Below are 20,909 nucleotides of genomic sequence, written 5' to 3' on the forward strand. Positions count from 1 at the left end.
AGTGCCAGGCTGATAGAAGAAAACATTTTCTTGCATAAGATATTTAGCCGCTTGTATTCTCTATCTGGTGGGGCAGTAGGGAATGCACCAAGATTTACAGGGGACATGGAGACGTGGATGACTAAGCTCTCCGGGGTAGGGTGTTGCATGAGGAACTGGAGGTGCCTTGGAGTGAGGTGATGGCTGCAGGCATCAGTCCTGTCAATAGGACTCCGTGTGCTGGGCTTGGACCACGTCCCAAGCAGGACATCTATAAAGGCTACATTTAAAGGGAGATGTTCGAAGGGTGTCGCTCTCGGCTGAAGCACCTCTGTCAAGACGTTGGTCTTGACTGCCACTGTGGGCAACTGAAGGTGCAGACCTCAGATGCCCTCCTCATCATCATAGGTAGGGGTAGCATGCATGCCAGTATCTGGGAAAGATCTTGGGCTCTGCTACCGATCCTGGGACCTTCCTCTTGACTAGGATCAAGACTGTTGGGGCGTCCCACGTCGAGCCGGAAGGAGCTTAAAGGGCAGCTCCCTTAAGGCCTTGGAGTGTACGGTGCAGCAGTCGGCGAAGGTCTTCACATCATGGTGACGCTCCAGGCACCAGAGGCAAACAAGGTGAGGGTCCATCACTGATATTTGTCAGTGAGTGACAGGTGCCGCAAGGCTTGAAGCAGACCTTAATAGTGGAAATCACTGCCACACCAGAAGATTTCTCAAAAAGAACTTTGACAAAAATACAAAAAAACTCAGTCAAAAAGTGATTGATGGTGTAGCACTCCCCGGATCTCAAAAAAACTAATTTCAGCGCAATAGGTGTGGCACCTACTTAGCCACCATGCATGTCCCTTCCAGTGCTTACCACGCCACGTGGAGCCGAACACAACCACTTACCGGTCCGCAGGGGTACTGTTCACAAAAAAATTCCAGATCCAATCTGACTCGTGGGGATAATTCTAATGTAAGGAATCTTCAGCTAGAAGTATCTATCCGATAAACTAACTTCAGCAGCAGAAGCTGATAAGAATATGCACCAAAAAGAGGTAGAAGTTATGAGTACATTTATTAGCCTATCGTAAATCTCTCCTTAGAGCAATAGCCATTTCAGAGAATCCAACATTTTAAACAGGCGGTTGGACAATACCATGTTGAACTGTGGGTGAACCACTAGAATGAAGAACATAATATGCAATATGCTAATTAGAAACTAAATGTAAACCTAATTATAACACATCTCAACACAACAAAGCAGAAATATTATGAAGAAAAGTTTAAAAAAAAAAAAAAAAAATACTGTTGCGCAGGAAAAGCACCAGTAACCTTTAAATAGTCACAAATACAATATCTCTTCCTACCATAAGAAAAGAAGGAAAATACAATACACTGACTAATCCTTGTGCAACATAGCCATGTTCCTTTGTCTTTTGTAAGTGTTGGTGGTAGTCACTTACGGAATCCTTTTAAGAGTCTGCTTTAGCAAGATGGCTCAGTAGTATTATGTTTTGGGATTTTACCAGTCTATCCTTGCTCCACATTTGTCCATTTTCAAGCATCAACACATTTCTTTTTTCACAGTAGCATTGCACATTGTTTTGTAGAACGTGCCCACTCTACTGGAATCCCTATTTGGCCTTTTGACAATAACCCATTGTCCTATTGACCAAGTTTGCTATTTAACACCATGTGTTTCATCATAATTGTTTTTTTATACTTTTCTCGGTTATCCTTTACTCTGTCCTTCCACTGTGCTTGGTCAACAATCACTGTTTCTCCCCCATCAATCCAACTGGGACAAAGCTTCATGCACTGTTTCCTACCTTTAACCAATATGAAGGATGAGACATAAGCGACCAGGTAAGGTGTCGTGTGATACAACCATAAACGATTTTGTACAGATTTTTATAAATTTAGTCAATTGGCAATGGCTAGCTGGATATTATCCTTTATCATGCGGTTGACTTTTCAACTAACCCATTGGCCCTGAGGCAGTTCAGAGCAGACTCATGCTTAATTGACAGATCTGCTAGGAATTTCTTAATTTCTTGAGAAGAGAATTGGACACCATTATCCATGACCAAAGTAAATGGTAGACCCTTAGTGGAAAATGTTCCCCTAAATAAATCTACTGGTTCTTTTGTGATTGCATAGTGTTCCATTCTTGTCATGATCCAATGGGTATTGTAATCAATTAAAACAAACAAGAATCTTTATATACACCTAATTGATAGGACCAATAATATCAAAAGCAAGTTTATCCCAAGGCCTCTCAGGAATAGATACTGGTGATAATGAAGTTTTGCGTACCAGCTTGTTTTAGTTACTTTGAGACTATGCAACAAAATCCCTTACTTTTTGTTCAATAAGTTAATTCGTTCTTGGGAACCAGAACATGTATTTGGCTTTATTCTTGGTGAAGCACCGGCACAAATAACCCTGGTGGAGAAGATCTACAATTTTATCCCATAGTTCTCAATGTGTTATAACATTATCAGTACGCTCAATTACACCATTATTTTGGATATTGAGTTCCTTTACTACTTCCTAAAAGTAATTCAGATCTTCATCACTGGCCAACCCTTCCCCCTGTCATGTAATATTTGATGCAGAGGAGGACAGAATAATTTTCCATGCCCCTCCTCGATTCTAGCTCTGAGACAGCTGGTATATTTTCTTCAAGTATTGAAAAGTCAAGGTTTTTTCTCTTCCAACACAACCTGTAGCAGTAGTCATGAAAGGAAATCAGCAGCTTCATTCTGATTGGCTGAGACATATTCAACATTAAACAAAAACCTTCTAAACCCAGCATTCACTGGGCAATGAAGGGTGCGCTGTTGCATATGCATTTTGGTGAGAACATAAAGGTGGTCTATGATCTGTACGAATAGTGAATGGTGAACCTCATAGGAGAACTTGAAATGTTTAACTACCCAAAAGCACACTAACACTTCTTTCTCAATCACGGAGTAGTTGGTTTCAGATTTTGACTAACACCTGGATGCAAAGGCAACAATTCTGTCCCTGCCCTCCACAATTTGTGAAAGGGCTGCACCAGTTCCCTTATTGTTGCCATCTGTAGTGAGGAAAGTTTTCCTCTAACCTTTTGAGCACACAGCACAACATAAAGAAATGTTCGCCAACACTGCTTCCATAGACAAGTATGTTCTCTTGGAAGCACAAGGTGTTGTTCAATCCCTCAAGAATCTGTTTAATACTTTTCTGAAATACTGCTGCTGCGGACGTCAATCCAAAAGGCATTCTTTTAAACTTAAATGCTCCTATGTGTAATGAAAGCTTTAAAGGCTCTCAAATTGGGGTGAAGCTCCACCCAGTGATAAACCATGGAGATCGATCAATCACACTACAACAGCAGGCTTCCCCCATGGTGCTCAGGAGTTCATTTATGTGAGGTAATGGATGTAATGACAAGAATATTGTCATTGAGACTACATAGAGCAACACACAGCCGTATCCCCTGCCCACTGGAATTATTGGCAAGAATAGGAGCCAGCCATTCTGAACTCTCTATGGGTTGTATTGTGCCCACTTCTGATAATTTGTTCAATTCGGAAGCAAGAGGCTCTTTCATCAAGTTTGGTTCTGGTTGTAACTTGCGCAGAACAAGCTTAGCATTAAGTTTAAGAATTATTTTGTATTGGTAGTCACGTGATAAACCCAAATCTTCTGAAAACAACTCTTTGAACTTATCATATGTGTTTTTATCCCACAGATCTATTGGCCGGTTATACTTGTTCTCTGTCGTTTGGGTCCAGGATTATACCAAACTCTCTCTCTCTTGCCATCCCAGCAGATTAGAGCCCTTTTGTACTACATACACTTTTCCATAAGTACATCAGTATATAAAAGTAGTGCACCATTTGAACATGCTTTCAAGTGGAATGGGGTCCCTATTATACTCACTAGGTGAAACATTGGGAGTCTGCATACATCGTCACAGTTTAACCATCTAACCCACCTTTCACTTGGGTGCAGGAAGACTCGATGCAGGTACTATCATTTACTCTGAAAACAAACCTTTTCTTTTGCAAACTCTAGCATATTGCCCTCTTTTGCTATATTTCCTACAAGTAAAATTCCTTGCCTGACAAGAAGAACCAGTAGCAAGGTGATGCTACTGCCTCAACAATAACACTTAAGCTTATTATTCAAAAGTGATATTTTTGCTTTAACACTATTACTCTTGTGATGATTTTGCTTTGTTGCTGTAGCTATTTTTTGTTTTCATCCCCTTGTCTATTTGACCTAATTTCTGCAATAGTGTCTGTTGGTAATTCCAATTCTTTAATGCATTCTGCTGTATGCTCTATAGATTTTGCAATATCCACAGCCTCTTTTAAAGTGGGATTCTTTGCTAAAAACATCTGTATTTTGGGAAGTATTCGTGCACTTTACCGATTGGTCTATTATCAGTGAACCTGTTAATCTACCAAAGTCACATAATTTAGACAACCCTCTCAAAACTGCAATATGGTTCTATCAATCAATCAAGGAATTTGTAAAGTGCACCACTCACCCGTGAGGGTCTCAAGGTGCTGAAGGTGGGGGGGGGAGGGGGAGGGGAGGGGAGGCCTGCTACTGCTTGAACAGCCAAGTCTTGAGAAGTGTCCTGAAGGTAAGGAGGTCCTTGGTCAGACGCAGGTGGGTGGGAAGAGTGTTCCACATCTTGGTGGCAAGGAGCGAGAAGGATCTGCCGCCGGTTGTAGTTCTGCAGATGCGTGGGACGGTTGTGAGGGCGAGGTCGGCGGAGCGGAGCTCTCTGGTTGGGGTGTAGAAGGAGAGCCACCTGTTGAGGTATTCTGGTCCGGTGTTGTGCAGTGCCTTGTGAGCGTGGGTGAGGCGTTTGAAGGTGATTCTCTTGTTGATGGGGAGCCAGTGCAGGTCTCTCAGGTGGCCTGTGATGTGGCAGTGGCAGGGGATGTCCAGGATGAGGCGTGCAGATGTGTTCTGGATGCGTTGCAGTTTGGCCGTGGCTCCTGTGTAGAGGGCATTGATGTAGTCCAGTTTGCTGCTTACGAGGGCTTGGGTGACTGATCTTCTGGTTTCCATGGGGATCTATTTGTGGATCTTTTGGAGCACGTGGAGGGTGTTGAAGCAGGTGGAGGAGTTGGCGTTGACTTGCTGGGTCATGGATAGTGAGGAGTGCAGGATGAATCCTAGGTTGCATGCGTGGTCGGTGGGAGTCGGAGCGGATCGGAGTGTGGCAGGCCACCAGGAGTCATCCCATGCGGAAGAGGTGGAGCCGAAGATGAGGACCTCAGTCTTGCTGGAATTGACTTTGAGGCACCTGTTCTTCATCCATTCGACGATGGCCTTCATTCCTTCGTGGAGGTTGGTCTTGGCGGAGTCCTTGGTGAGGGAGAGGATCAGCAGGGTGTCGGTGTATGAGATGATCTTGAGGTTGTGCGATCGGGCGATGTTAGCGAGCAGAACCTGGGGGTACGCTGCAGATCATTTTGGTGGCTTCAGTGCAGAATGGAGGGAGGTGGACTGTGAGTTCTGCCGGTGAGAAAGGAGGTGATCCAGTCCAGGGATCTGTTACGGATTCCTGGATTGCTGAAGCGTGTGCGTAGGGTGTGGTGGTTTGTCACACTTACTTCTCCCCTTAGTTTCTATTGAAAAAAATTAGGTACCAGCACAACATTTATCTTGTCCTCAAACTGCAACTCCAAATTCAGAAATGTAGTGATATATACTTCCATATCAATTCCTTTGTCACCATCTGAAGGCACTTCTGGTTTAGCTAAGGTGCCATAAATTTTCATACTCTGGGTATCAAGGTTAGGTGAAAGAATGCGTTGCTTCCTTACAGCACTAAACCACTCACCACCTATGGCTATTAAGTTGGATTCAAATAACTTAACCTATTCTTTCCATTGTAAATTGAGTTCCCCAATGTCATTCAGAAAATGATGGAGTTTACTCATGATTGCTGCCACCATCTGCCCCAACAACCAATCAGTAAATTGTAGTAAGTGGTGAAAATGTAAAACAATAAAAATGACAAGGAATTTAGAAGTATGGTGTTAGGAAATAATATAAATACAATTAAATAAATGTAATCACTAGTATGAGCAACACCGGTTTCTCTACAAGTGAATAATGATGATTACAACCAATATGAGCATAGATTTGCAGATGTTCTTCAGAGTTAGATGATGGAAGTAATTATAGAAACCACCCTTAGCCTTGAACCATTATAAATGTGCTGATGTTACCAGAAAGAAGAAATTACAAGGTAGTTACACTTACAACTGTTCAGAGCGAGTGTGCTTGTACCAGTGACACTACAGAAATGATTACATCCTAACTACGTCAAACTGTCCATGTTAACTGATTATGCTAACAGATACTATGCTAAGATGTGAAATTCTTTGATACGCTGTTAATTAAAGGCAAGGTGACCATGTTCCTCCTCAGTCCCGACTGTGGGTGACAGGGCGTAAAATCAAGTTGAAGCACTTTTTAAACCAGATAATTAATCTAGGACTTCACACTCCAATGTGGAATATGATGGAGATGCTGGTGTACATATCATCGTGAACATCCTCTTCTTTCCGAGAGGCCCAAACTGAAGAAAAACATTGCACCTCTCCAGTGATATAGGGTGGGCGGACGTCAGGGGCAAGACCGTCCCCCAGTAATCCCAAATCCAATAGCCATTTATACTTGTAAATTCTGTGTAATTGTTCGGCACGCTCTGAGGTAGACAGAAGCTTGGGTGCAGCAAAGGAAAATGGTGTCCGAATGCCGCAATTTCCAGGCGTGTCCTGGAAGGTAGGTGGGGACCTTGGTGGAGAGTAGGAAAATGATGGCTGGAATCCGCAATTCCTAGGTGTGTCCTGGAAGGTAGGCGTGAACTTGGGTGGAGAACAGAGGCTGTAAGCAGCTCTAAGGAAGGTGCATCACATGGGTTGGTGAATACACACTTGTTTCAATCCAACATAACATGGTGGAAAAACAGCTTCTCATGCCGCGGCCCCGTCGTAGCTCCCTACAAAGTAAACATATACGCTGATGACAGGAAGGAAATTCTGATTGCTGCAAAAAGTCTGCAAGGGTTTGCACAAGAGTGTTGATGCTCCAACTTGAACACTTGAGAGCAAAAGCAACGGGTGAAGATAGGTGATGCCCCCTACACAGCTTCTTCTTGTTGCAGGTGATAAAAGTATGCACCAAACAGAGGTAGAAGGTAAGAGTACGTTTATTATCCTGTCTTCAAGCTCTCCTCAGAGCAATAACCGCTTCAGAGGATCCAACATTTTAAACAGGCAATTGGACAGTACCATGGGGACCACCAGGTGAACAAGAATGAACCACAGGAAGCCATAATTATAACACATGGTTAAGAAAGAACCTCATCATACAGGACCTCGCCCACGAGCCCTTTCTTCTCGGGGTTTGGTAACATCTCGTCCCTCTTCTAATTATTGTTGTAAGTCGATGATAAACTCATTTCATTAGCAGTTGAAGCTCTGTACTGTCTGCACTGCTGCCAAAAGGAAACATCAGACAGAACACTACACACAAATCTAACAGTGCAAACATACAAAGTTCCGGTTGAATTTGCTCACAAAAGCATGCATCAGACGTGACTTGCACAATACCAGATAGGACGTCAGATAGAAAACTGCACATCCTTCAAAGAGCAGTGAGGACATATGGTTGTACATCAGCAGTCTAAGAAAAGACTGTTCACCAAGACAAGCCACATAGTACCCTGAACAGAGAAATACGAACACATACCATATATTTCCCAAACACACAACTATTCAAGTGTCCAACAGCACTTGCCACTATCAGCTGCCGTCCACCCACATATGTATGCCAGGCAATGGGCATTCGGACGACCAATGATGTTTCTTTGGGTTTTGGAACAGTGTTCGTTCACCACTGCCAAAGAACATAGGTTCCACCCACAGCTTCTTAAGTGCACACAGTCAGCTAACACCCATACATTCCCACTCACTCAAGGACAGCACATCACCACAAACTGAATCAGACTCCGCTCAGCGATGGAAAGCACAGAACCATTTCGTGAAGTCGACTATCAAAGTCGCAGTAGAGACACCACACTGAGACTGTAACTCTAGAACAAAACATCAACAAAAAGGCCCAAGGCTTCAGGAGTAAAGCCAACCTCTAAATATAGGGTTGAGTGCTGGTGTTCCAGCCCAGCGTGCATTTATTAGGATATGTGCCTTATAAGACTTTTACAGAAGAAATGAAATATGAAATACATTAGTGACTCTTCAGATGTTAAGTTAATCGCATAAAAGCAGGCAGTTCGGTCTATGCAAAGGGGAAGGATTCCTGCTCTCTGAAGTCCAGGTCTAAGGGCTTGAAGGCCCCAGTGGAAACCTACAGAAATGTAAAGAGTGAGGTGTGATGACAAAATAGAAGGCAGTACATGCATAAGAAATTATACACCAGAAACATTACTACGACGTCCAAATGCATCCAAATAAATTGAACAAGCTTAAAAATACTTTACCAATAACCCTATACACGTATATGAGAAGTGATGATCTTATGTCTCATCGGTTTCTTTTTGTATTACCTGCAGTCTACATTTGTTAAATTGTGTACAATGATATGAATTAATGCACAATGGGGATTAAAAAAACACAAAGGCTGCACAGCGGTAGCCGAAGAGGCAGTCACATCAGCTCCACGCTGCCTCTTAATGGTGCGAGTGAAAAACAGAGCAGGTTTAATGTAAAGCGCCGTCTCTGATGGAAGAATGAGGTATGGGACACAAAGGAGCCATTGGGAAGGATGAGCATACGACTGTCTCAATGGACATTGAACAGCACACAAAAATTACACTTTGAGCACATCTTTGTAATGTGGTTTCAGTGTCATTAAGAGGTCTTTTTTTGTTTCATAGAAATTGTTTTTTCTCTTGTTTTTGAAAAAATACATAATTGGTTGCAATTCTGTTTTTTGTCCTGATGTACTCCGCTTTTCTGTTTCTACTTCCTAAAAAAGCTACTGGAATTATTGCATCTTCTCAGGAAGTAAAAAACCAATTTGTATACAGTTGATTATTGTTGGGGTGCTAATGTGGCTGAATTTTAAGGCCAGTCTGTCTGCACCCCTATTTCGGGAAGTCAAAAATGCAGTAGTACTCCCCTTCCACTCGAACTCCTAACCCCGACAATGTCTGTAAGATCACTGCTTTTCAGTACTGAGTCAATGTATGACATTAAGCTCAGATAAACCCTGCATTCATTCTGGATGCCCAGATCCTTCATAAGGCCTCGCTCCGATGCGGGCGGACAACCCAGCTAATGTCAACAATTTACATCCCGATACTTGGCAGAAAGCACCCGCCCGGTTACTCCAATCCATGATGCGAACCATGTCCCAAGCCACGACAATGAGCACACAATTCTGAATCTATCTCCCGCCTCCTGTCTCGCACATGATTTGTCGATTCGCAGCCAGGCTGCGTAAGGTCCTATGTTGTAATTTCACTATATGCCGATTGTACTTAATCCTATGAAAGATAGTTCTTAAAAACACTTCCCAAAATAAGACCTCATCAGCCACAGGTCATTATTATTGCTATTGGGACCCCCCCGAAACCCTCTTCATCCCAAAAGATTCCATTTTCCATTCCATTCCGCTGGGTAAGAATTTCCTTTAAAAGTATTTTAAAAACAAGCTTTGGTGAATGCATTACTGGTTGCTCTCTGTTCCAAAAACAGGTCTTTATGACCACAGCAGTTGGTCGGCTCTAGCGGTCAGACCCTGGTGCACCAACGTGCTCATCACATACTACAGATCCTTAAAGGCGCACAACTGTACACCGTTCTTCTTGTAGTAGCTTTGCAGCTGTGGGTCCATCAGGATCTGTAGTTCATGCTGGCGTTCCCAGGACTGAGAGAAGTCGTCAGGTCCATCACCGCAGCCTCCATCCGGGGGAACACTGGGGTAGCCTGGATGTACCATAAGTTCAATGGTTATGGCCTTGTCTTTCTGGTTGTGACTAGGGAATGAGTTCCTAGAAGCCTCTGTGTCACCGATCCCGGCTTTTCCAGTGGTCGAAAGTGCAGCAATAGAAGAATCAATGGCGCGCTGTATGTGGCTGACTGACATATTTCTGCCCATCGTACTCAGACCAATGTAGATATCAGGCCACCTGTAACAGAAGGCGAGAAACATGAGGAACAGCAAACAAGCCAATGCCAAAAAAGTCAACAAACAGGTACAACATAGAGATAAAGGAAAAAGACTTAAGCAGAGGTTCTATAAAGTATTACTATTAAAATACTTACAAAAATCGGTAGCCAGCTACCTGCAAATGCGTATAAACACAACACCCATCTCCACCTAAATACATTCCCCCTTAGGTGCACACCCTGGATAGAGCTGAGGGAAGCCTGTCTCAAGGAATTCAGTGAATGAGTAACCATTCAGCTTCTTTGGCCTCTGAGGTGCAGAACAGGATCTCCCCAGGAGTCTTCAGAGGCAGAATTTTTGGGAATCTTTCGATGTTACACCAATACTGTAAAACGACAGGACCATGGTGTAGCTGATTTGAAGAAAAGATGCTTGAGCATCTTTCTTCCTCTGGTTTCCATAAGCCTTCACTGCCTTGCCCAGATCTGAGGGAGAAGGAGCCGGTCCTTTGCCTTTGCTCACAGCTGGGAGGTTTCCTTTTATTAAACAGGGAGCATCATTTACCTTGGAATTTAAGGTCTTTAAGACCACATATTCTGAATGAGGTTGTAGTAAGGTCCCTCAGACTACTCCACAGTTGTTTGTTCCATGGACAAAATTAGTTTAGATTTGTTTGAGGTTTGAGATCAAGTCTCAAAAAAAGACCGGAAGCACCAGGCATAGCAGGTAGCAAATCCAATGGACGCAGTGATAAATTAGAAAAGTTATTTGGAGAGGCTAACCGCATACTGTACAGATGTCTATGTCAATACCAGCCTTTGTAGATGCCCGTTGACCAGAGAGAGGGGTTGGTACCAATTTACCATCAGACTGCACTGTCTGCATAGGCATGAATTGTTGTGACAGAACATTTGAAAAAGGCTCCAGAGGGTTGAGAGCAGTACCAAATCAGTATTTGGCACATCTATCTGTGGATCAGAAACCGGAGACAGTGTTCTCTTCATATGTTGCTGGAGTAGCAGGATTATCCCATTTTGCAACAGGCGGAAAGAAGGCAGCCACCATTGTTTAAGGTATTGTCATCCTCTACATGTCTCATTGTCAGGCAAATTTGTCAAGAAAATCTAAAGGATTGAGTGAAGGAGGTGTGAAACCAAACTCAACAGAATCCTTGAGCAGGAGAAAACAATTTGCAGGAAGGAATAGTTTAGAATGGAGCAGGCTTAAACTCCAGCCTCAAAAATGAATCACCCAAAGATGACACTGAGATTCATTAAGAGCCTGTTTGTGGGATCCACTGTTCCCAATGGAGTAGTACATCGAGCAATGGGGCGTTAAGGAAGCACCACTGTCTTTAGCCAAGTGGTGCGATTAAGATGCCAGAGTGATAAGTTTGGGTTTTTCGGCTTTCAGATGCATCAGTCCCAGATCTAGGTAACATCAGCACTGAAGCCGGAGACCTTGGAGAGTGCGAGGCCCAATCTTCCTTCCTTATCCCCCTTGCATGGGGATTTAGCTCTAGGACCCTGTAAATCGCAAAGCACTTCAAGCATATTCTGTAATCGGCTGAGGCAGAGACACTGCATCAAAGTACTGTAATCATCTTATCAGACTTGACTGACCATTCTGTCCCAAGGTCCCAAAATCTAGGTAAGGGAAAGCGACAAACCTGATACTAACATCCGAAAAGTTTGAGCATCACAAGGAACATTTCTACATGTCTTGACAAAAGGCAGAATGCACAGGAATTGTGTCAAGGTAGGAGAGGGTGCTCTTTGGGTTTGACGGATTAAAAATTGTACATAAGAAATTCCCAACAACCCTGGGATTGCACCAGAAAACTAATCCTTTGCAGACCAACATTGGCAACTGCCATTTGAAATTAAGTGAGCTGCCTGTAAGTCAGGAAAAGGGAGCTGCTATATTTTTTACTGAAAAATACAAAAACGTAATGGGTGGTATGCATGACCCAATCTCATAATAATAAATGCGGGCAATCCTACAGCCCTATGCGAGCTGGGGTGTGTACAAACACAATCAGGAGAGCTGCCCCAAAGGGGAACGCTTATTAACTTAACTGTAGCAGTAAGCTGAATGAACCTTGAGAGGAAAGTGAAAGAAGAGCAAACTCCATGCAGAAAAACATGTAGTTTGATCAATATTCATGTGGGAGTAATTGTATTAAGGTGATAGGTCCTGCACTTATCAGAAACGGGGGGCGCTTCCATTATCAAGGTGGCGCACACAAGGAAGTAGAAGACAGACGAAAAACGAAGCTTTGAGGTGTGGGGGCCAGCAGAGATTATGACATATGTTCATTTGCCTGCTTAAAATGTATTAAACAACTGAATATTTTACATTCAAGAAACGGTGTGGACAATTTTTTTTAAAGCAACAATTTGTGCACTGTTTCAACAATAATCTCTTTGCGAGTCTTGCATCTTAGGGTCATATAATTGCCATAGGTATTAAGAGCTAGTTAAAATGTAGATCTTTTATGTATTGAATTTATAAGCGAGGTCAGTTTATCAAACAAGTGAAATTTCAGGGTTCTGTTGCTTTCCCACATACCCTCCTGAAGTTTCCAAAGAATTCAGGTCGACTTCGCCTCAGATGAGAGCTGCTGAGAGAATAAAACCGCATATCCTGCTAAGCATTCAACAGCATCAAAAAAGCAAAACAGGGAGGCCCAGTTAACAGTGATCATAAGATAAGTCCTATGCAAAGAGTCTAGATAAGAGTGGATAGTAATGAAGGTACTCACTGCATTACGGTTATCTACTTCTTGCTGCCTGTCCACAATATGGCTTCCAACGCCTTCCTTCCTTGCCTTTTACCTTCCTGCGGCACATCTTGCCAATTAACAGCTAGGAATCAGCATCAGGATTCATCCTGACATCAATGGCTTATTTCCTGAGGCCATCAATGTTATGGGCCACCTTTCAGTTCTGTCTCAAACTGAAGGTCTCTTCTCTCCACTTAACATTGTAAGGCCTTCCTTTATGTCGCGGAACCCATGCAGGACTCCAAAGGGACTTCCGGCTAAAGGAGATGGAGCTGTAACTTGGGATTGCTTCAAAATACCTAGACATCCATACAACTTCTTAAGGAATGGAATGATCAGAAGTGGTGAAGGGTAAGTCTTCCATCACTATGAGATGCCCAGGGGCTACCATAAGAAGCCAATACAATATTCTGTATGAGTTTAATGGCTTATTATTTTCGATCACTCTCACCTTATTCCGTGACTCCTGAAGACCTCCGCTGAGTTCAGGGAATCGTTCTCTACGCCCAGATAGAACTCCATCAGGGAGGCCGGTATCCAACCGCAGCCATGCAGACCCTGCTCCACGGGGACGCGGGTGTAGCGGATGCCATACTTCTCCAGCACACTGGCAAACACGTGGCGAATGTCTGCAAGCGACAAAGGAAGAGGTTGGGTCAACAATTTGAACACTGCAGAAAAAAAAAGTAAATGTCAAAAACTGCTTACCCACAAGCACAACAAAGTGAAAATAGTTTTAAATTAACTGACTGGGTAAGTAAAGGGACAAAGAAAATATTATGCTAAATATGGGGAAATATTCTGAAACAGGAGGCATTTGTAAAGTGCCGAAAGGCTCTAACTATGCAGTCTCTGGACTATTGGACACTACACATTTATTGTGGTTCTATGTTATGTTGGTGATTTCTTGGACAGATCACTATCACCATCCAAAATTTCCAAGGCTTATAAGCTAAGTTTTTACAGTTTGGAATGATGTGGTTTTGCCTGAGAAAGCATTAAGACCTTTCCCCCAGTGGAGTGGACAATTTCCACGTATTTCATGCTTTAGGAAACAAACCTTTGTACATTTTACCAAGATGAGGTGGCAAAAATTCCTTATTCTAACCGTATGGAAGTAAATCGATCACCCGCCCATCCTCGGTCTTGGTAAGGTGGAGCGGCCTGTGGACAAGGTCTGAAGTGTCTTCGGGGACTGTTAGAAAGGACAGGGCTGAGCTGAGGTGTACTCCAAAGAGAGAGGTGCAGAGAGAGACTGGAATCCCACTCTCGCTTTTTTGTAAAGATTAAGTTTCAGGCTGTTGTGCCCAATCGAAGACTCACTGTCTAGCAAACAGCTGATATAGAAATCAGCAGCAGGCCATTTCCATCTATGCACCCAGGATCTGGAACAACATCCCCTCACCCATCAGAACTGCCCAGAGCGGCTCCAGTTTAGGAAAGTGTTCAAGACTCATCTCTTTAAAGAACACTACATCACGATGCACTAACCATCCACAACCCAGCTTCCTCTATTACACATTGATTTTATGCTTGCTTCTGACCATGTACAGCGCTCCGCTGCGTTCTGGAGTACTAAAATACCACATACGTCAGATGCGTACTGAAAAATAAGGGGTGCAATGCTGAATAACACTGTACACGTAAGGCCTCCATCTAAAACCTGAAATGCAGTGCTACCACCTTGGACCGATGAACCTAAAAATGATGTTGTTATGCACCATTCCCTGGATTCTAAAAATGTAGAGTTACCTCAGAAGTGGTGACAACCTGATAGACAGGATGCTGCTGACAGGTCCGGGAGGAAGAGAAGCCCTACTCCCCCATAAGCAAAGTCGCCCATCCTCCCTCACCCCACCCCCCCAGGACATGCACTATTCTAATGAGGTACTTCAGAAGGCTGCATATCAGCATATCCCTAACAAAAATATTTACCAGTATTAATATGGTGGCATAGTTGTAGCTTAATACACTTCGCTCAGTTCTGTGCGGATATTCTATTATTAACAGGAATGATGGGGCGATATTTCTGTAAATGATATTTGGGAGACAATCCTTTGACGTATTATATTTAAGTCCTCAGTATTGCAGTCCACATTCACTCCAGCCCATGCGTATACCCAGAACCTATATTGGCTCTACAGAAGCACGCGCCAGACAAACCATGGAACTGTCACAAGCACGACAACTCCATGCTAGCTGGCTGGCTAATCGTTGTGACCCCAACAGCTAAACTTCCAATATATTTTAGACCCAACCCCTAGCAACACCATGTGCAAAACAAGGTGCCAGCCTAGTCATTGGTTAATGATGCCACCTCAACAGCGTGTGTGTATGAAGTAATGAATACACTTCGCCCTGAAACAAAAGTGCACATTCAACTTCACTCCTCGCACTATAATGACAAAATACTCCACAGCATTTTTCCCCCATGACACAAACTAACAACTCAGAGCCAGTTAGAAAGTTAGTTTAAACATACCACAGCCTCAAGTGCAATTATTCGGCAAGCGATGCTCATCGAGAACACGTTCTGCGAAGGTAGGTCACTGGACAACTGACCATGCAATTCAACAAAAATGAGCAGAGCTGAGCCCACCCATTGATAAACACACTACAAAGCGTTTTAGCAGGTTGGAACTCATGTTTACTTTTACGCTGTCCAACACAAACCCATAGTAAACTACGCTTCCAATAAACCTCTACAATCACACAACACAATCATACACACTAAATGGATGGGAATCCCGCACCGAAAGGTTTGGTAGGACTTTTCCCTTATACCATGAGGACATTGAGCTCAGTGTGTGGTCCTTAACTTTCTGCTTCTCTGATCAGTTCTTCCTGCAGCTCTACATCCCACTCCTGCCTTCTCCACCACAATGTTGGACATTATGTCCTGTTATACTCGCTTTGTGGCACTTTTTTCGTCTGGAATTGTTGGCAGAAACCTCAGATTTAGTGCTGGTTGATCCAGACAGGCAGTCTTTAGACGGAATGACTTCTTCACCGCTTGTATTAACCCATTCAAAACTATTCTGGTTTCTAGGAAAGTGTTCAGGTTGGCTCTAATCCAGTACTTGGTCTTTAAGTTGAGCTGTTTCATAATAAACTGTAGGGGACATCCATCTCTGGAGCACTGGACCCAGGATGATTTAGTAACAACACTGCTACTTTCAGCTTCTGTTTGAGCAGTTATAGCTTGCCCGGGTTTCCTGTACAACCATACTTTGGGTTGGTTAGGAAAAATAAGTCAACAAATATGAATGGCTTTTCCCAATACAAGTGAGTTTACTCACAATGTGTGTGCACTTCAGTCTCAGCGAACAGTGTTCACAATCAGTAGAAATGTGGTTAGGAAATCCAGCGACTCTTAACTTGAATTTCAGTACCAGAGAAGGAGCGCTACAGGCAGGAGCTCCAACAAAGTGGTTGTCACAAATTAAAAAGATTAAGGGCAGGATTTAGATGTTGGAGGTAACAATCCTGCTGTCGAGTTTGACTGACAACCCGTCGGCTGCTGTCACTGTCCGCCCGCCGTATTTAGAGGTTGGCAGTCCCATAGATGGAAGCCTGCATTCGAACCACGGTCTCTGCCAAGAAACACTGCCCACTTGATGGCAGGAGAGGGAATAGTGGCTGCCGGCAGGACCCCAGCTACCCTTCCCGCCGGGCAGAGTTGGATGTCCCTTACCGCCAACCAAACTCACCTTTATTCTCCACACTGGTACACAACACATATCGCACACATACACACGTCATTGTGGGGTCATTACTGCCAAATGAATGCTGGCATCACAATGACAGTAGAATCACACTTGACAACGGTGTCCATGTGTGTTCATTGCAAGGGGACCTGTACAGGTAGGTTTGTGCTATCTGTTGTGTGTGTGAGTCAGTACATGTGTGTGTGTGGATTGGCTGGATGAGGTGGCGAGAGCCGGAGTGGGTGATGCGGTTGTGTCTGTATGTGTGTCACTGGCGTGAGACCGATGTGTATGCTGTGTTGCCATATGACACATTCAAGAAAGTATTTTTGTTGTGTGGCAGACGTCGTTGTGATGTGTGTAGTTGTGCTTGTGTGCTAGGTTGGCTGTTTAGCTGAGTGTGTCGTTGTGTTGGGTGGTTGTTGTGGATGTGTTGTGTGTGGGTGCAGTGTCAATGGTGTGTGTACTGCATCATGGATGTATGTCAATGTGTGTTTTCTGCATGTACAGTTTGTGTTGGAATTGTAATGGATGATGGTGTGTATGTGTTGTGTAGTGCAGGGAGACACATATGGCAAAGGGACATTGTGTGTGTTATTTACCTTTATTCAATAGCCACTGCCATTGCACGAAGTCCATTGGGTCCCACTGCAGTCTCCTTCCGTTAGCAATCAGTCACCAGTCCACCACTTGCAGAGCTGTAACATCTACATACGGCGGGGAGTGGAAGGATTAAGCCCTTTGAATCCCAGGCCAACAAGAAGAATTAATACTTCTTCTGAGACATACAACTCATTTGGCAAGGGAAACTGAGCCGACTTGGGCAGACTCTTACCATGGTTCACACTGTAGCTTACCAAAAGTTGAAGGGAAAAAAGGGAACTGAAGTGGTGAAACAAAATGTAAAGCCCAAGAGATTCTGTGGAGATAGAAACAAATGAATCCTTCAGTACACGACCGTGTACTTTATCGAGGCTGAACAAAAGAGGTGGTTTGGGGAGAGAGGGTTTATTTGTTTGTGTTTCATGCATAAAGCAAGCGGATGAAAGTGATGCAGATATGTAATAGGTCAAATCCCATTAATACCCTCGTGGTGTTTTAGGTGACACAATGTGGTTGGAATCAAAACAACCAGCTTGACTGAGTATGTCCTGAGGTCTGATAGTGATCACAGACCTCCCACACCCTGAATGCACAAACCACCTGAAATACAATAAAACACGTACAACTGAGGCTTTCAGTGAATATTTGTATAAATTGTACACCAGGAGGTGATCAGTTGCTGGAAGGGCTGCCGTTTCACTTTTTCGGTCTATATTTAGTAAGAAATGCTTTTTATGTGCAGGACCATGCAGACTGGTAGGAGATGACGTGCTGCAAAAAATATGTGAAAAGTGTCTCAAACCCGGGGTTTCAAGCACTAGAGTCTACCAATTCCAGCGATCAGCCACCATGAAAGAGGGACACGTGCTTCCCTTCGAGCCAATGTTTTTAAAGTATTCTGCCACTTGGTTTATTGTGATTTGCATCACTAAAAATAGTCTTCCGATTGCATTTGAAATAGGCCAATGCAATATTTTCATGCTGGCTTAATCTTACGCGATTCTTGAATTTCATGCAAATGTGTGAAATGTTCACTACTTTGCATGGCCCAAAATTGTGCATCTTGTTTCCTGGGGGTTGACTGGTTCAAGTAGAAAATGGAGACCGTTCGACCTAGAGATTTTCTCCTCCAACCCCCTCCTGCAGGCATTGCGTAACTATTTTTGAGCAAGATATTCTATTCCTTTGCAGAGAAAAGGTGCTCCCAAATCCAGTGAAGTACATTTCGAATTATTCTGTGAAAATTCTGCATATTTCGCATAAAAAACTGGAATACTTCTCCATTAAACGTGCTTACAGCAAGAAGAAAGGCATATTAATTACAGAGGAGAGAAGGTGGTGCTTTTGGTGCTAATCTAGAAGGCGACACTAGATGGCAGGATTGTTCAAAACATTATGAATTAGAACAGCTATAATGGAGAACATTTACAATGCCAATGGGTCTGGCGTTAATGTACTACATCTGCCACTCACTGCATGGTAAGAAGCATGCTTTCCACCCTGCTCTCATACAGACGCCTCTCACATTTCACTCACAGGCACACTGCTCACACACCTCTTGTACATGCACACTGAAAGGAAGACGACACCGGGTAGGAGCGCACCAGTTTATTACTTGTTCTGTCAGCGTCCCGGCAATAACTGCCAAATCCGACTCCCTTCATGTTCCACATTCCGTGCAGTGAATTGGAACACCACTTAACATTCTACACACAATGCCCAACACACACTCCTCACAGTTAGGGAGACACCGCTTAGCGTGCAGTGACATGGGCCATTTCCTAGTCTTGCTCTCGGTAAACATCTGATGGCGAAAAATAACTGCAGGTGCCCAAAAGTCATTGCCTGTGGCCCCCCACCCCCACGGCAACCACCAGCTCAAATTAAGCTCTGCTGTCCCCGCCAGGGCAATGCCATTACTGAACTAAGAATGTTGTGTTTATCCTATATGTAGCCCAAATTCTTTCTACTGATGGAGGAACTATATAGTATATTACAAACATAAGAGATTTTTGTACAACGCACAACCTGAACTAACACACACAAATGTGGGCTCTGTAAAATGAAATTCGTGCCTAGAAGTACGCAATTTGTGAGCAGGCCAGCCGTGGCTGATAACAGGTTTTCTTTTTCACATTGTCTAATTCAGCCAAAAGATGGGTATCTTTTTCTGTTTTCCATTTTACATCAAATCCTTTGTTTTCAATCCTTGGTGGTCGAGGGCGGCCCAGAGAGGGACAGCCCAGGCACCACCTGTACATGGCGGCAGAACGTCCTTCACTTGGGCCTGGAAGTCATGAATGTGCAGATCCATGCAGAGCGTCGAGGCGCTTCAGAGTGACAGGTGTTCCTGCTACAGGACCTCGTGGGCTCGCACAATGTCCCAGGGCCGCGAGGGCACCCTGGAGGATGAAGACTGCCATGTGACTACTGAGATCACATCAACATGCTGAGTGTCAGTGGATGCTCTGTCAGTGCATCCCCCGGCAGAGCCACAATGTCACTCAGTTACTATGTCCGTGGAACCCCACAGCCCAGCAGACCTATGGTGTCACGAGCCACTTGAACCCGTGGCAGCCTACAATGGGCAGAGCCACTTGTTGCAGAGTTACCGTAGCAGCCTGGCACGGTCAGGGAACCACCTGACCCACTGGCAACGAAAGACGCAGCATGCGCCAGTAAAGGCTCTGAGAAAGACATGAGCACATTTGCATGGACAAACAAGTCCTACAAAAGCTGCCATAAGAGGGTAGGACTTGCATTTAATGCCACCGCATCTCCCAGTCTTAACATGGCAGTTTTGTTAGACAAGAGGAAACCCCCTTCTCAAGATCACACACGATTCCAAACTACTGGACATCTTGTTCACATCACACTTGATTCCATACTACTGGACATCTTGGTTACAGGACACTCGATTCCATACTACTGGACATCTTCATCATATGGGCATCTTTGTCACATCACACTTGATTCAATACTACTGGACATCTTCGTCACATCACATTTGATTTCATACTACTAGATACATTTGTCACATCACATCACACTAGATTCCATACTACTGGGCATCTTCGTCACATCACATTTGATTTCATACTACTAGACACATTTGTCACATCACATCACACTAGATTCCATACTACTGGACATCTTCATCATATGGGCATCTTTGTCACATCACACTTGATTCAATACTACTGGACATCTTTGTCACATCACATTTGATTTCATACTACTGGGCATCATCACATCACACTTGATTCCACACTAATGTACATCTTCGTCACATCACACTGGATTCCATACTACTGGACATCTTGGTTACATGACACTCGATTCCATACTACTGGACATCTTCATCATATGGGCATCTTTGTCACATCACACTTGATTCCATACTACTGGACATCTTGGTTACATGACACTCGATTCCATACTACTGGACATCTTCATCATATGGGCATCTTTGTCACATCACACTTGATTCAATACTACTGGAAATCTTCGTCACATCACATTTGATTTCATACTACTGGGCATCATCACATCACACTTGATTCCACACTAATGTACATCTTCGTCACATCACACTGGATTCCATACTACTGGACATCTTCACATGGGCATCTGTCACATCAAACTTTATTCTATACATCCACACTACTGGACATGTTCGTCACA

General features: G+C 43.7%; 1 protein-coding gene across 9 annotated transcripts in view; it reads right to left on the reverse strand.

The window, feature by feature from the left end:
• Nucleotides 1-8,151: 8,151 nt before the first annotated feature.
• Nucleotides 8,152-20,909, reverse strand: part of YDJC (YdjC chitooligosaccharide deacetylase homolog) — a 74,937-nt gene continuing 62,179 nt past the window's right edge. For all 9 annotated transcript variants that reach the window (XM_069215230.1, XM_069215228.1, XM_069215232.1 and 6 more), the window contains exons 5-6: nucleotides 13,367-13,544; nucleotides 8,152-10,149 (exon numbers count right to left, since the gene is read on the reverse strand). In XM_069215230.1, coding sequence (XP_069071331.1) covers nucleotides 9,786-10,149; nucleotides 13,367-13,544 — 542 coding nt within the window. In that variant the 3' untranslated portion in view covers nucleotides 8,152-9,785. The remainder of the gene's footprint in view (nucleotides 10,150-13,366; nucleotides 13,545-20,909) is intronic.

Source organism: Pleurodeles waltl, chromosome 11 (assembly GCF_031143425.1).
Source record: "Pleurodeles waltl isolate 20211129_DDA chromosome 11, aPleWal1.hap1.20221129, whole genome shotgun sequence".
Taxonomy (NCBI): domain Eukaryota; kingdom Metazoa; phylum Chordata; class Amphibia; order Caudata; family Salamandridae; genus Pleurodeles; species Pleurodeles waltl.